This window comes from Heterodontus francisci, chromosome 42 (assembly GCF_036365525.1).
Source record: "Heterodontus francisci isolate sHetFra1 chromosome 42, sHetFra1.hap1, whole genome shotgun sequence".
In the NCBI taxonomy this organism is placed as follows: domain Eukaryota; kingdom Metazoa; phylum Chordata; class Chondrichthyes; order Heterodontiformes; family Heterodontidae; genus Heterodontus; species Heterodontus francisci.
In genome coordinates this window covers 6,812,199-6,828,982 of record NC_090412.1, presented here as the reverse complement: position 1 = coordinate 6,828,982, position 16,784 = coordinate 6,812,199, and the positions used below count along the sequence as shown (strand labels likewise).

Below are 16,784 nucleotides of genomic sequence, written 5' to 3'. Positions count from 1 at the left end.
TTTGATGGTTCACTGTTCAGGTTATGTTCAGGATGATCCAACATGACTTTGCACATCATTAATGTTTTGACTTCAACCTCATCTGGTGATTGTTGCAAATAATTCATTAATAGTGTTAAGGATCATCAGAGATGCAGAAGGGTGAGACCATTGAGACATGACCCTTTCTTATCCTTTACCTGTATTCACATAAGCAAAGTGTTTAGAATTAGTCAAAATGATCAGTGAATTCATTTGCATCTTTGAACAATTAGTGACTGGAGCTCTGTGTAGAATTTTACAGCACAAACCAATCTGTACTGATATTTATGCTCCACGTGAACTCCCTCCCTTATTGTATCTTATCCTTGCAATGTTATTGTGTTCCTTTCTCCTGCATCTACTTAAATTGTTCCAATTTCATATTCTTTGTCTAATACTTCAAACAAGAGTACTGAGATGGGATGCAAAAATTTGTAGGAGCACCATACCCAAGGAAGAATAATAAAAGCAATTTTTCCAGGATTGCAACAATGCTAAAATCAACTGCTGCCAAAACTGAACCAATGACCATCTTAAAAGGGACTGCTATGATTGCCATTGTGTGTTGATCTGGGAGATGGCCAAGATATTGGGTGGATGGGGAACTGCTTGTCCAAATTGTTGCGACTGAGGTGAGAGAAATGCACTGTTAATCCAGTCCCACTTCTCCATGGGTCACAGCATATCAAATTTTTCCACTACCAAAAAACAGCCAATGACACTATTCTTTCCTCAGAATAAAGCATAACTAGGTTTCTTTAATCAACAACAAAATTAACTATTACAAAATTAAGTCCTAATCAATAGTGAAGTAAATCTATATACGAAAAGCTCCTTATTTCCCTAGCCCTCGTGCGTGTGTGCACACGCTCAAAAAAAAATGGTTAACTGGGGGATAAAAGGATTTTTGGTTTACAGCGGTTTCGTACGGATAAAAAGAATAAAATAATTTTGTATGTTCTGGTAGGACGTCCTTCGGTTTGATGAGGTGTCCCAAAGTCTAATAGTCAGATGCTACTCAAAGTCTTTCCAGGCGAGGTGGATGAACAGTCTGTGAAGGGTAGGCATTCAAGGCAATTCAACTGCAGAAGGCTTCACATAGGTCTTTCATCAGGGGTGTAGCAACAGGTCTGCTTAGACCTTACAGCAATAGTATAGCAATAGAAGATTTCTTCAGATTAAAGGATTTGTTAAAACACAGGAGGCAACAGGAACCACACTTGATGCAGAGACAGGAGGCAATAGGAATCTGCCACCTTTGAAATACAGGGTTTCTCAAGAGATGCAGGATTCCTTTCCAGAGAGAGGTAACACTTTTTGGGTCTTCCTCTCTGATCTCCAGGCAGGTCAAAACCAAATTTCAAAAATGCCTGCTATTTGTCCAACTCTGGTTTTTTAAAGGGTCCAAAGTGAAAGCAAACCCTTCCTGAACAGGTCACATGTCCAGATATAAAGTCTCCCTTGTCATAGAGTAGCTCTAAGGAGATCAAACCCCTTGCTGGTTTCCTTGAAATTATCTGCTTTCCTGTTCTTGGGTACAAGTTAAGCTTTCTTTCAAAACATCCATAAAGTTCAGCTTTTGTTTCGAACATCCTTTCAAAACATTCATAACTTTCAACTATTTGCAGGTGTCTCAATGTCCAATAAAATTCCTTTTTCAGTTTTTTAAAACTCAGAATTCTAAGTTTTTAATACATAAACAAAAAGCCTTGTAACAAAATTATAAAGTTGTGCAGTTTGCCAAAGGTTGATTAAAAACCCCTCTGAATTCACTGCAACCTCTCTATGGGCCATACAGAATTACATAAAAGCACAGTCTGCAGGAAATAGTGCAGGAGCTCTAACTAAGGAGTTTACACCAGCATCACTGCTCTTGCTGTGCCCTTCAATCATTTTACAATTTTTATGCGATTGCCTTTTTTTGTTGTATTAACCATACGGAAATGAAACTTATGGCTGTAACAGGTTGTAATGTAATAATTATGTCGAGTTGATTTCCCTTGCAGGGCTCTGTCCAGTTTCAGCAGAATGTTACCAGGGCTCCAGGGGTTAGATTATGAGGAGAGATTACACAAACTAACCCTGTATTTCCTGGAATATTTCTATGATTCCCAGTAACGTTGAAGATTTGAGTAAGGTTTTTAGGGGTGTGAAAGGAATTGATAGGGTCGATAGAGGAACTTTTTCTCTGGTGGGGAAGTCAAGGACAAGGGGAGGTAACCTCAAAATCGGAGGCAGGCCATTCAGGAGAGAAGTTGGGAAACACTTTTTCATGCAAAAGTTGGTAGGATTGTGAACTCTTTCCCCCCCCACCAAAAATAAAACTCAATAATTTTAAGTGTAGGAGCAATAGATTTTTTTTTTTTGCTAGCCTATTTAGGGATACAGAGCTAAGGTGGGCAGATGGTGTTAGGGTGCAGATCAGCCTTGATGTGACTGACTGCTGGAACAGGCTGGAAGGGCTGAATGGCCTCCACTCCATTTGCTGGAAAGGCAGCAGCGCCCAGTCCCTGAGCACGTGCTCCATCACAGGGGTTGGGGGGGGGGGTGGGAAGAGGAGGAGGTAGTCACGTGCTGCTGCACATCCGCCCCCTGATTGGTCGAACGGGACGGGGGGGGCGGTGTTCCAAGAGGCGTGGTCGGTCCCACGTGGGGGGCGGCGGGCGCGCGCTGATTGGTCGGCCTGTGAAAGGACGGCGAGTCACATGACGGCGGTGGGGTAATGGCGGCGGTGGTTGTGGAGCAGCAGCAGCCGCCGCAGCAACGGGAGGAGGAGGAGGAGGAGGAGGAAGAAGAAGAGGCGGACGAAGAGGGAGCGGGGCGACCGGGCGGCCATGGCAGCGCAGGCTCCTCGGGCCCGGGTGCATTGGCAGCGGGGGACGGTCAGGAGGCGGAGGCTGTCGGAGGAGTGAGGAAGACGGGTGAGCGGGGAGGCTGGGGGTCCAGGCCCAGGCCCAGGCCCAGCACCCTGCAAGCGGGGCCTCTCCCTCCCGGGGGCGCCTCCGTTACCATTGAAACGCCGGGGGGAGAACCCCCTTCCCCAACTGGGAACTCTGCATTGGGTTACCTCTCCTCTCTAGACTCTCAACCGCTCCTTCAGAATAAAAAGGGAGAATTATAATGTTGCAAAGAACAGTAGCAACTTTGGAGGATTGGGAGTGTTTAAAAAACCAACAAAGGTCACCAAAAAGTTGCTAAGGGAAAAAATGGAGGGGGTGAGGAAACGCAACTACAGGCCAGTTAGCCTGACATCAGTCATTGGGAAATTGCTGGAATCTATTACTAAGTGGTGCAATGGTTAGCACCGCAGCCTCACAGCTCCAGAGACCTGGGTTCAATTCTGGGTACTACCTGTGTGGAGTTTGCAAGTTCTCCCTGTGTCTGTGTGGGTTTTCGCCGGGTACTCCGGTTTCCTCCCACCACCAAATGACTTTCAGGTTGATGGGTAAATTGTCCATTATAAATTGCCCCTAGTATTGGTAGGTGGTAGGAGAATATAGAATACAGGTGGGGATGTGGTAGGAATATGGGATTAGTGTAGGATTAGTATAAATGGTCGACACAGACTCGGTGGGCCAAAGGGCCTGTTTCAGTGCTGTATCTCTAAATAAATAAATAAAGCAAGTCTCAACAATGTCGTTGGAAAAGCATAGTATGGTTTTACGAAAGGGAAATCCTGTTTGAGAAATTGAGTTTTTTGAGAATGTAACTAGTAGAGTAGATAAAGAGGAACCAAAAATCAAAATCTGCCAATTACATCACATTTGGAGATGTGGCAAACTGTGAGGAGGATATGAACTGCCTGCAGCAGGACAGGGATAGGCTAGCAGAGTGGGCAGCAGACAGGTGGCGGATGGAATTTAATACTGACAAGTGTGAGGTGATGCATTTTTGCAGAAGGAATAGGGAGAGGCAATATATACTTAATGGCACAGTTCTAAAGAGTGTACATGGACAGAGGGACCTAGGGATGTATTGAGGGAGTGGTTAGTAAAGCATGTGGAATCTTGAGCTTAAAAATAGATGCTGAACCTTTATATAGCACTGGTTATGCCCCGATTGGAGTATTGCATCAGCTATTTGCAATCTATTAATGACTTGGCTGAACAGACAATGTATCTAAGTTTGCTGATAAAAGCTAGGTGGAAAATTAAGCTGTGGGGAGGACAGATGCTGACAGTTTAAGTGAGTGGATAACAAGATGAGTTTGCAAGTTCTCCCTGTTTCTGCGTGGGTTTCCTCCGGGTGCTCCGGTTTCCTCCCACATGCCAAAGACTTGCAGGTTGATAAGTAAATTGGCCATTATAAAAATTGCCCCTAGTATAGGTAAGTGGTAGGGAAATATAGGGACAGGTGGGGATGTGGTAGGAATATGGAATTAGTGTAAGATTAGTATAAATGGGTGGTTGATGGTCGGCACAGACTCAATGGACCGAAGGGCCTGTTTCAGTGCTGTATCTCTAAATAAATAAAAAAAATAAATATGACAGATGGAATATAATATAGGGAAATGTGAGGTTATTCACTTTGGTCGTAAAAATAGAAAAGCAGAATATTTTTTGAACGGTGTGAAACTTGTGAATGTTGATCGGAGAAACTTGGGTGTGCTTGTCCAAGAAACTCGAAGTTAGCATGCAGGTACAGCGAGCAACAAGGGAGGCTAATGGCATGTTGAACTTTATTGCAAGGGGAATGGAGTGCAGGAATAACGAAGTCTAGCTACAATTGTACAGGGCTTTGGGGAGATCACATCTGGAATACTGTGTGCAGTTTTTGTCTGCATATTTAAGGAATGATATATTTGCATTGGAGGCGCTACAGTGAAAGTTCACTAGATTAATTCCTGGGATGAGGTGGTTGTCCCATGATCTGTTGAGTAATTGGGTCTATGTGCTCTGGAGTTTAGAAGAATGAGAAACAATCTCATTGAAACATGCAAGATTCTGAAGGGGCTTGATAGGGAGATGCTGAGAGATTGTTTCTGATGTTCAGGGAATCTAAAACATGGGGGCACAGTCTCCAGATAAGGGGCCAATCATTTAGGACTGAGATGAGGAGAAAAGGGTTGTGAATCTTTGGAATTGTCTACCCCAGATGGTAGTGGGTGCTCCATCATTGAATAGAGTTAAGGCTGGGATAGACAGATTTTTGGTGCCTCAGGGAATCGAGGGATATGGGGAGCAGGCGGGAAAGTGGAATTGAAGCCCGAGATCAGCCATGATAGTGTTGAATGGTGGAGCAGGCTCGACGGATAATATGGTCTGCTCCTGCTCCTATTTCTTGTGAATTGTAAATGGCAAACTATTATCATCTGTTCAAAAACACTAAGAAACCCAAACTGATTAACTGTTCTAATAGATTTTGCTGCTAGAGGTTTCCTCCTCCTCAGTGCAGGTTACTTGCAGCAATGGTACCACATTTAGCTTGTTTGGCACCAATTGACTTCATAGTGCGAACAGAATGCTGCCAGGAGCTCGAGTAACTATTGATAACACCAGAGGAAACTGAAGTATTCCCACCTGCAAAACTGGTGTTTTTCGAGTTTTGATTTATTTGAGTTTATTTCTGTGGGGTCCTATTGAGTTACTGAAACGCCAAGTCCAAATTTCTCTATACTGAGAGTACTTTCATTGTGTGTTAGTGTATCTTTAAAGGAAAGGTTTTAAACTTCACATAGTGTTTTGTGTACTAGTTTGACTTGAAAATGCTTTTTGTTTCCTTCTCCAATTCTTAATGTTTATCCATTACTGCATCAGATAGCATGGTGTTTGTAGTTCTTTAGTACCTTGCTGTAATGGTCACTTTCTGTGCCATGATGGTGATTGCTGTTGGGGACTTTAGAGTTGAGCCCAATGCTGTATTGCACAGATGTGTTTCCAGGAAGAGTATCTGCATGGCAGTATGGGGTAAGAGTTGTCGAACCTGGGATGGCACTTTTTGAAGTTGGGTAATTCTGTATCAGATCTGAGACTCCTGATTTGAATTGCTCAATTACTTGCGGAGCCTTTCATGCAGTAAGATACAATGTTGACTCTTCAACTGTAAAAACATTCCATGTAAACTGGTCGTGACAATGAAATAAGTGCATTAAATTGAGGTTGGGGACCACAAAGATCAAGAACTAATTTTTTTTGAACAGTTTTACATTTTTAAAACAAATGTACATGGCCATCAGTATATATGTTTAGAGTCATAGTTTCTGAACATTATATTGACCATTCCAAAAATTTCCATGGAATTATTTTTTTGAAAACCTTTTGTGTGGGCTTTGGGCAAAAGATTGGCTTTGTGGGTCTTGAACCTGTCTCTGCCACCATTGGATCAACCAGTAATGTTATGTTACAATTTTACTCTGCAAATAGATGATTTTGGAGTGGAAACAGCAGAGGAAGCCACAGAACCTTCTGAACCAAACATCAATGAACTCTGTAAGGACATGTTTACCAAAATGTCTGTCTACCTGCAAGGAGAGCTCTCGGGTGAGTTTGATATTGGTTGTACAGCGATGAAACTGCGGAGCCTTGCTCTATAACAGCACAACTCATCTTTCATACCAGTATGTTGGTCCTTGGCATTGTTTGTTTCTCTCAGACCGCCTGAAACAAATAAACAGAGGTTCTCTCTAGGTTCAGTTTGTGTTAATTGTTTTGGCCAGCATGTCATCCTCAACTAATACCATGAAAAAATTAACTGGGCATTCAACTTATTGAGGACACAGATTTAAAGTATTTGGTAGCAGGATTAGAGGGGAGTTGAGAATTTTTTTTCATCCAGAGTTCGATGGGGGGGTCTAGAACTCGCTTCCTGAAAGGATGTTAGAACAAACCTTCATCGCATTTAAAAAAAAAAATACTTGGATATACTCTTGAAGTGCCATAACCTACAAGGCTACAGACCAGGGGCTGGATAACTTTCAGCTAGCACAGACATTTTGGGCCAGATGGCTTCCTTATTTGCTGTGTTTCTGCATGTTTCTATATTTCTATTGTGGGATGATTCTACTGCAGATTGGCTGCTATCTGCATAACTCACTGCATTCCAAAAATAATTGTGTGAAATGGTGACAGTGGTGGTGAACTGCAGCTGTGATGCCATAGATAGAAAGATGGTACATTTTATTCAAACTTTTCAGGTTAGTACTAGCAGGAAACATCCTTGTTAATTCTACAGTTAGATTTAGGGCTGATACATAAGTGCGTCAAGCAATCTGAGCCTTAAGTTCCCAATGATAAAACTTGCTCGATTTTTAAACTGAAGTGAAACTCTAGGGTAGGTGGTAGGCAGCAGAATTTTGCATTTATGTAGCGCCTTGAATGTAGATAATGTCCTACAGCATTTTAGTGTAGAAGCAAAAGGGTGGGTGGCTGAGGCAGAGGAAACCATTGAGAGGGATTGGGTAAAAAGATTTGGTTTTGGAAAGGTTTTTAAAAGGATGAATGAGACGATCAGAGGAGTTCAGGATTGGATAGTCACATAGAGAAGGCCCAAATGGCTGAAACATCTGCCACCAGTGATTGAGATGAAGGGGCAATGGGAATCATGAAGGGTGCAAACAAATGCGGAGGAGGCTTCAGAGCCAAGTTGAAGAGAAGATAAATTTAATACATTGGGGGATAGGGAGCTAGTGTATGTTTGCTGGTACAGGGCTGATCAGAAAAAGCAGGTTGAGGGTTGTGAAAGCAAATGTACAACTGGGAAGTATTTCTTCATACAAGGTAATCATCAGCTGGAGTGGGTGGTTGAGACCAGGACACTGGGCTCATTTGAGAAACAGCTAGTCAGTAATGGGAAGATGATGTTACGGTTGGTAATCTCAAGAATGAGCTCAAATGGGCTGAAGAACCACATTGGATCAATCTTCTTTCTTAGTGATTGTTGCCGTACAGTTTGAAGTTTGACTGTGCTCGCGTCCCTTTTGGATAAGCAGTAATAAACTTGTACCTGTTGCTATCTTTAACAGACCTGCTGCTGAGCTATACATTACAAAAAGAATTTGTCACTGAGTTACTGATGTATGTCAATCTCTTTATCTGCCTCAGCTACCTGTGAAGATTACAAACTCTTGGAGAACATGAACAAATTGACTGGCCTTAAATACCTGGAGATGAAGGAGATTGCTGTTAATATTAACCGCAACCTCAAAGATCTCAATCAAAAATGTGAGTATTTTGGCGTTACAATTTTCAACAGTGTCGTTAATCTCCTATGGCATTGTTCATGGGTGAGCTGGGACATGGTTGGAACATTTAGCTGCTAGCCCCATTAGGTCACTGCTCAGATTCCCCTGTCGGACTGTCTAAATGGGTCTTGTGGGTAAGTGGAGGCTAATTATTGGGAGCTGATCTAGATTGGGAGCTGCTTGATGTTTCATCTCGATGGTCTGCCCAGGTTATCCTGAGATTTAAAAACAGCAAGGGTTAACTGGATTTCTTCAAATGTGGTGGGTGCCGGATGCAGCATTTGCGTAGATGGGCTTGAAACATTGGGGTAACTTTCTCCAGGATGAGTGAGGATCTGCATAGCCAACTTACGCTGAATCAAACAAGTGCCAATTTGAGCATTGTTTAGTGACCTAGAAATCCACTACTTCAGACAGTGGTCATAACTTGTAGGTAAAGCTCCAGTGGACATGAAAAAAATACTAAATGTTGTGAGCGTATAAACTTGAAGTAGAATTGGATTGTTTTTCATATTAATGCTATCCAAACACATAACCTATGTTTAGGTATGTCGTGCAATAAATATTGAAGTTTCCCTGTAGTAAATGGTTTAATTTTTTTATTTGTGGGATGTGGGTGTCAATTGCCCTGGAGAAGGTGGTGGTGAGCTGCCTTCTTAAACCATTGCAGTCCATGTAGGGTAGGTACACCCACAGTGCTGTTAGGAAGGGAGTTCCAGGATTTTGACCCAGTGACAGTGAAGGAACGGCGATATAGTTCCATGTCTGGATGATGTGTGACTTGGAGGGGAACTTGAAGGTGGTGGTGTGTGGTGGTGTCTGCAGCCCTTGTTTTTCTAGGGAGTGGAAGTGGTGGGTTTGGAAGGTGCTGTCATAAGATTAGTGGCAAGTTGAAACAGTGCATCTTGTAGATAGTACACACAGCTGTTACAGTGCACTGGTGGTGGATGGAGTGCCAATCAAGTGGGCTGCTTTGGCCTGGATGGTGTTGGAGCTGCACCCATCCAGGCAAGTAGAGAGTATTTCATCACACTCCTGACTTGTCAGGAGTTGCAAATGGTGCCGAACACTGTACAATCATCATCAAATGCTCTCACCACCTTCTCCTCTTCATAAGGTCAGGTCATTGAAACAGCTGAAGATGGGTGGTCCTAGAACACTGCCGTGAGGAACTCCTGCAGTGATGTCCTGGGACTGAGATGGTTGACCTCCAATAACCACAATCATCGTCCCTTGTGCTGGTATGACTCCAACCAGTGGAGAGTTTTCCCCTGATTCCTTTTGACTTCAGTTTTACTAGGGCTTCTTGATGCCATACTCAGTCAAGGGCAGACAGTGATTTTGTCAGCTCGTCTCAGTTGGTGATATTCTCACCACCTGAGTCAGAAAATCTCGTAGCCTGGAGTCCTGGTCCAGAATCTGGAAACACAATCCAGGCTGATGCTGAAGTGCAGTACTGACGGATATAGTGCAGTGTTGGGGGTGCTTTCTTTCAGATTACTTGCTCCAGTGAGACCCTTTATGCTATATGTTGGCATCGCTTGTGTTGAGACCAAAGCTACAACAAATAAAATTGAGCTATGATTGGGCTGTGAGTGCTAATGTGACATTTAGCTGTTAGAAGATCAAACCAAAGAGCTGGCTAGTGTAGTGGTTGCGTATGCTGCCAGATTTGAGTGGTAGGATCCTGGCCTGCACCCATAATTTAGCACAGTTTGTTCTTTCAAGCTGGCTGTTGGGAGAAAGCTAATCCAAGTTTAGAAACATCTCTTCTATTTTTTCCCCCTCCTCCTCCTCCAAGTGACAACAGACTTAAAATAGTCTGAAGGCAGATAGCTGAGCAATTTACAAATCTTGAGGTCTTGATGGTGTCAAAGGACTGTGCCATAGGTATTGCTGGTGTGGCCCCTTTTCAGTGAGTCCCAAGCACAAATGGATGCCTCTAATACAGGGACAGGTCGGCGGAGAAGTTTGTGTTCAAATTTGAAGTAACATACCTCATGCAGTGGATAATTTTGTTAGACATTGTGTGCAACTAGACAAAGGCAGCAGGGCAAAGAAAAAGTTTGTAACATTTGTGCACCATAAAGTGAAGCCATCCACACTGCAGTGATTGAGCATATTCTCTTTGCTTTTATTAAGCAATCATACTTCTAACTCCTGCTGATAAGTTAGTCTTAAAGTGTAATTGTGTTCCACAACCGTCATTTACTGATGTAGAATCAGTTTTCCGCAGATCATTTGATTCATAAAATTTTTATATTTCTTGTGTAACCTTGTGATTAATTGAAATCTACATGGTGTTTATCTTTTAGATGCCAGTCTGCAGCCATACCTTGATCAGATTAATCAGATTGAGGAGCAAGTCGCAGCACTGGAACAAGCAGCCTACAGACTGGATGCATACTCCAAAAAGCTGGGTGGGAATTTCTGCTTTGTTTACAATATTTGCTAATTTTGCAAACACTCTTGATACCCGGGGATAAGAGTATGAAAGCAAAATGGTATATTTATTGGGACCATGTTTTATAAATTGATTTGAGCTGCAAAGGCATCAACTTTTAAAAAAAAAAAAAATCAATCTCCAGTTCTTGGGGACTCAATTGGTAGAACTTTTCTCTAAATCTGAAGCTATGGATTGGAGCTCTGTATCGTTGAGTTTATGATCTGAGCTTGCATTCCATTGTGTTACTAAGGAAGAGGCAGATGTGTGTTAAAGAAGGTCTTGACTGTCTATTTAGGGGCACATTGAAAATCTCTTGTCATTACTTGAAGTAGAGTGTTGTCCTGGCCACACGCTTTCTCCCTTTATCAACTCCCATTCGAAACCAGTTTAACTGGTTACTTGTTAAATTTCTGTTTTTGGATGTCTGTACATTCAAAATGGCTGCCTATTCTGTTATTGTACTTCAACATTAATTGTGTGAAATACTAGGGAGCAAAATAAATGCAAGTCAGATAGGGTGGACAAAGAGGAAGATGGGACATATTCCAAGATTTGTGTTGAAAGATTTCAAGTTTCTTAATCTGAGTATCCATGCTCTTTTATAGCAGTCCAATGTGGCCTTTATCTGTTCTGTGAAACTAATGTGCCATGTTGTGTGGCAAAACTGTGCCAAACTCCTGCGAACATAGATATTTGTGCAAACTTGTATGACTGAAAAAGCAAATCCTTGTTGAAGCCTTTTCCATGTAGTAATCATCATGTTTAAGATTCTCACTATGTTCTATTACAGAAGCCAAGTTTAAGAAATTAGAGAAACGGTGACTTCTGCAGCACTGAAGATGTCACCATCGATGTACGTTTATCTATGGATAGATGAAGCATAAGCCATTGGAAAAAGAACTAGCGAACTGATAAAACTGTCATATGGTGATGAAGAGATTATTGGCTGATTCTGCAGTGACCAATCTACGAAGATTGAACATTGGCTGTGTTGTGGCAGCCTTTTTTCAACATGTATAGGCAAGCGATTGAGCTAAGAGTAAAGATTTTGGACTCTAACCACTATTATAACCACTCCAGGATAATGGGAAACCGGTGTTGTGCAAACTGCTTAAAGGTTTAGCTTGTTGCTGTTGAATTTGTTTCATTATTTAAATGGATCGTTCCTCCTCTCTGTGACTACTAGGGCAAAGCCACCTGGACTGTTCCCAACACAAGCCTATGAATGGAATGAGAAAGGGCCCTCGAGTTATCAGCCCACACCTTCCCTAGGCAGAACCTCCAAATCTTGTGCAGCAGCAGGTGGTAAATTGTGAAAACTGCTTATTAAATAGTATATTAAATCTTATCTGGGTTTTCTTGACCATTCATAAGTTCTTGCGTTGGAGGTGCTGGTGACTGGTGTACATTTCTAAGAAAAAAAAAATGAACTTGGTGTATACAAAACTAGAAACTTTGCAGTATTTTGAGTGAAAGCATTCAAAGACCGTCTGATGCAAAAGTCCAAAATGCAGTCGCTTATGAAGACTAAATTATTCTTTATTTTCATGTTAGTATTAAATGGTAGTGTAGGTCCGAACATCCTGTTCGCGAATTCCATTTTGTAGTTAAATCTTCAGCATGTAAACTCTGGTTCTGTGCTACATCAGTTCTAACCGACAGCACCTATTATCTGCATTAATGGGGTCTACCGCGGCATTCTGAAAAGAATCAGTTTAGAGTAAATGAGTTGCCGATCAGTGTTTTTCAACTATACAGTAGTCAGCCATTTGGCCCTTGAGTCCATTATGGCTCTGTAGAGCAATCCAGTTGGTACCATTACCCTGCTCTATCTCCATAGCCCTGCACGTTTATGTCCCTCGTGCCCATCCAATCCCAAATTTTGAAGTCATCGATCATCTCTACTTCTACAGCTCTTGTATGCAGTGAGTTCAGGTCATTACTGCTCACAGGGTTTAAAAAAAAAAACTTTTCCTCACATCCTCCCTGCAACTCTTGCCCAAAACCTTAAATCTGTGCACCCTAGTCCATGTACAATTAGCTAATAGGAACAGCTTATCTTTGTCTACCTTATCTAAACCTGTCATCATCTTGTACATCTCCAATCAGATCTCTCCTCAACCTTCTTTGTTGCCAAGCAAACTCTCTTTCCCTCACTGTCAGCTTGTTTTTCTAAATATTCAATTACACTGACACTTTTTTTTTACTGGAGATTGTACTGCTAATCACTTCCTCCTCTTCCCTACTTGCTTTTCTAATTACTGGTATTGATTTTTCTCTTTCCTTGTTCTGGCATTGGTAGCAGTTTCTAGCATTGTTCAGTAACGTGCCCTGGTTGGCACTAGGTGGGAAGACATTGTCATTGTTTGAGTCCTGTTCCTCTTTGAATCCATGAAGATCATGCTCCGTCTTCTCTCTGATCTTGGGCCACGGTTTCCTATGGGTCTTTGCAGCTCCTCCCAAGCCCTGCCTGAAATGTAGATACCATTAGATGCTTTTGATCTTCCAGAAAGCCAGCAGGTCAGTGCCTTTACTTGACAACCAGTTGGTTCCACAGTTCTGTCCTGCAGAGCAATTCCACATATTTCGAGAGTTCGTTTAATCTGTCTGTTGTATTGGGGGGCAGGCAGAAACAGTAATGTCCCCAATGTGGAGCATTCCTATTTGGATAGGAGTCTGTAGTTTCTGATCAGTTGCATGGTAGTTACCGTACAGAAACAGGCCATTTCATCTACCCTGGTGTTTATGCTCCACACGAGTCTCCTCTCTCCATCCCTGATCTATCATCAAAGTATCCTACTGCTTTTCCCCTTAAATGCCTCAATGCTATTTGTCTCAGTTACTGCTTGTGGTAGCGGGTTTCACATTCTAATTGCTCTCCAGATAAAGTTTCTCATCTCTATTGACCTTGCTTATGAGTGAATCTCTTGTATTTATGGCCCCTAGTTCTGATCTCACCCACAAGTGGAAGCATCTTCTCTTGGTCTACCCTATCAAACATTTTCATAATGTTAAAGACCTCTCTCAGGACCCCCTTCAGCTTTTACCAGAAGTAACCCCAGCATGTGCAATCTATCCTGCTGGGTATAACTCCTCAGTTCTGCTGCCATCCTGGTAAATCTTGCACTTTCTTCAGTGCCTCCAATCATGTTCTGTATCATTGGACCCTCCTGGTTAAGTTTGCACAGCTTCACTTTTTTTTTTACTGTGTTGTAAGAGATGTGACTTTCACTGCCCTGGATATAAAATGATTTTCTTTTAAACTGTGGATTGTACAGTATTTGTACTGCCCACCTCTTGGCAGTGGTGGAACAGAGGAATGGACTTGAGCTTGGTACCTTTTGATCAGTCTTCTATAACAATAGAATCTTAAGCGCAAATCCATTTCAGAACAGACTTGCCTCTTATTTCTGCAAGTCCTGGCTGTAAGTGTATTAACTGTCTTTTAAACTGGCACAAGTGCATTTGAGGATTCATGTAATCTCAGCATGTGAAACTGAGATTAATAGTTGCAATTATGTCTTGTATTTATAATCTGACTGCTATTAAATTAAACTAATGAATTTAAAAATGTCAATTTTAAATTGGGTTTTGTGAAGAGCATTGTCATGCAACTGATGTCTGATGCTGTATGAAGGCTGTAATAGGGACAGTGGTGTGGTGCTAATATTTTTGTGCCTGTCTAAGTATACCTGTAACCTGACCCACAAAAAGGGGCCCATCTCGCAACTGTAAGCTGCTTTTTCTGGAATGCTCATCTTGTGTGCTGTGGTAACAGCAAGATCACATGGTGTACAGTCAGTCTAGCGCCTGATTATTGAGAACATTCGTGACTGCATGACTACAACACAGTCGACCTGATGCATCCAGAATCTTCAACATGAACACAAGTGAAGGAGTCTGCAATTTTAAGGAAAAGGCAAATTTTGACCCATTTCAGCTTAGCCCTAGGATTGATTTAATTGCAATAAAAGAATAACAAAATAGTTGTCTAATGCCAAACTGTAGCTGGTTAACCCACTTTTAAAACTGAAGTTAGGGCACTGACAGACAATACTGAAGATATCTGCAAATATCAAACGTACAGAAGGAACATCTAAAGAGTGCTTTGTATTCATGACTCATTTGTCAAGACAATAGTCTTGCCAGATTTTGTTGCAAAAGTACCAATTTTCTTTAACCTGCAAGGGGGTCTTTGTGTGGTCACTCTCTACTGGGCCGGGTTGGTGATGACGCTGGGGAATATAGCACCTAGGGTCCTGCAAAAAGCATTGGTGTTGCAGCTGCATATTGTCTTGAGTGCTGCTTGACTGGGGATCTGACCATCTGACTTGAGAAGCCTGCGTGCACGCAATGTCTTGTGATGCATCAGTACAAGCTGCTTTTGGTGAGGCTCCATGCTTAGAAAACTTTTGTCCCTTGTTTTTCATCTTGCTATGCCATGCACTAGCTTCAGAAGTGAGAGTTGTCCATGGCCAACTTGTTGGCAGGCATGCTTGCCCTGTGGTTGCCACCTTCCTGTGCAACAGTGGAGGTCAGCAACTGTGCAGTTAGTATCAAAACTAAACGTGTACAATTTCCCTTTCCACTAAATTAAACTTGAAATCTTTATTTCTTGTTGCTATTGTCCAGTTGAACCCAGTTAACATGCCATTTAATATGTATGCAATAACTGAACATGTTAAACAACTTATGGTGGTCCTTTTTTTTAGTTGAGAGAAGAGGGTATTGAGCGAGTAATAGTTTGAACTTGGATTTGCACAAACCAGATGATCCAAATAGTTTCATGCACTGATCATGCCATGATTTGGCTGGTACTATGCACTGTTGCTAAAATGCTGGCCCAAACAATGTCAACAGTACATTTTTGCTGCTAAATGTATTCCAACCGATGAAGTCCTATGTGACTTCCACAGTTCTGTCCATTGTCATAGAAGTGTGGGCTTTGACTAATGGTTGCATCAGAAAAAGTATTTGATTAAACCATCTGCATTGGAGGTTAGTCTAAGGCGCGAGTGTGCTCACATTTGACACTAGGTTAGGAAGTTGTGCTGCTACAGTGAATTACTGCCACTTGTAAGGCAGTGAAGCAGTTGTAGTGGATTTTTCTGTGGAATTAGTTACTTTTTAAAGTTGTCCAGTTGATTGATTCAATGCAGTGAAATTCATGTTATGGTTGCTGAAGAGTGAGGCATGTGAAATGCAACCTTGCTTGTACTGGCAGGATTACACTGATGGAAGTCTGTTGTAATGGTTTTAGCACTGATCCCCAGATACACTTTTTTTTTTGGAGGAAGCTCAGGAACCTAGTGTGTGCAACCAGGCTGTGTGGCTGTTCGCCCTCTGCCTCCCCCTCCCCCACCCCAAAAAAACACTAAATGTGCATAGATAACGGAATTGTTACAGCACAGAAGGGTGCCATTTGGCCTGTCATGTCTGCACTGGCTGTTCAAAAGAGTAATCTGTTTAATGGCTGATTACCAGTCAGAGGGCATTCACAGGGGTGGCGCAGTGGTTAGCACCGCAGCCTCACAGCTCCAGCGACCCGGGTTCAGTTCTGGGTACTGCCTTGTGCGGAGTTTGCAAGTTCTCCCTGTGACTGCGTGGGTTTCCGCCGGGTGCTCCTGTTTCCTCCCAGAGCCAAAGACTTGCAGGTTGATAGGTAAATTGGCCATTGTAAATTGCCCCTAGTGTAGGTAGATAGTAGGGGATGTGACAGGGAATATGGGATTAATGTAGGATTAGTATAATGGGTGGTTGTTGGTCGGCGCAGACTCGGTGGGCCAAAGGGCCTGTTTCAGTGCTGTATCTCTAAATAAATAAGATGAACCCAGATGAGGAAGACCTTTTAACTCGTGAAAGAAACTACAGATTCTCTCCCCATTGGACCAACTCATCCACGTTCTTCGGGAGGTGAAGCATCATTTGGCAGACTTAGAGGTGATTACATTTGCTAAGGGTTTTTTATTTTTTGCAGTGGTTTAAATAAAGGCATGCAGCATTGCCGACAGTGCGCTGCAGATGCTCTCCGAGCCATCTCCTGCGGGCGCTTTGAAGTTGCGGCCGGGGGGACCGTTCTTGGAAAACCCTTAGCAAAAAAAACCCTTAGCAAATGTAATCACCTCTAAGTCTGCCAAA

The 16,784-nt window shown here is 42.4% G+C and overlaps 1 protein-coding gene across 1 annotated transcript; it reads left to right on the top strand.

The window, feature by feature from the left end:
- Nucleotides 1–2,710: 2,710 nt before the first annotated feature.
- On the top strand, nt 2,711–14,217 carry bloc1s2 (biogenesis of lysosomal organelles complex-1, subunit 2). The gene is made up of 5 exons (XM_068020435.1): nt 2,711–2,942; nt 6,384–6,500; nt 8,061–8,180; nt 10,516–10,620; nt 11,437–14,217. The coding sequence occupies exons 1-5, from the start codon at nt 2,744–2,746 to the stop codon at nt 11,466–11,468; spliced, it is 573 nt and encodes a 190-aa protein (XP_067876536.1). The 5' UTR covers nt 2,711–2,743; the 3' UTR covers nt 11,469–14,217.
- The last annotated feature ends 2,567 nt before the right edge of the window (nt 14,218–16,784 follow it).

What these genes read in the sequence shown, in the direction of transcription:
- bloc1s2 (XM_068020435.1), top strand. Translation starts at nt 2,744, where the DNA reads ATGGCGGCGGTGGTTGTGGAGCAGCAGCAGCCGCCGCAGCAACGGGAG. An exon ending in CCTGCAAGGAGAGCTCTCGG is followed by an intron (nt 6,501 to 8,060) that starts GTGAGTTTGATA and finishes TATCTGCCTCAG; the next exon opens with CTACCTGTGAAGATTACAAA. An exon ending in TGCATACTCCAAAAAGCTGG is followed by an intron (nt 10,621 to 11,436) that starts GTGGGAATTTCT and finishes GTTCTATTACAG; the next exon opens with AAGCCAAGTTTAAGAAATTA.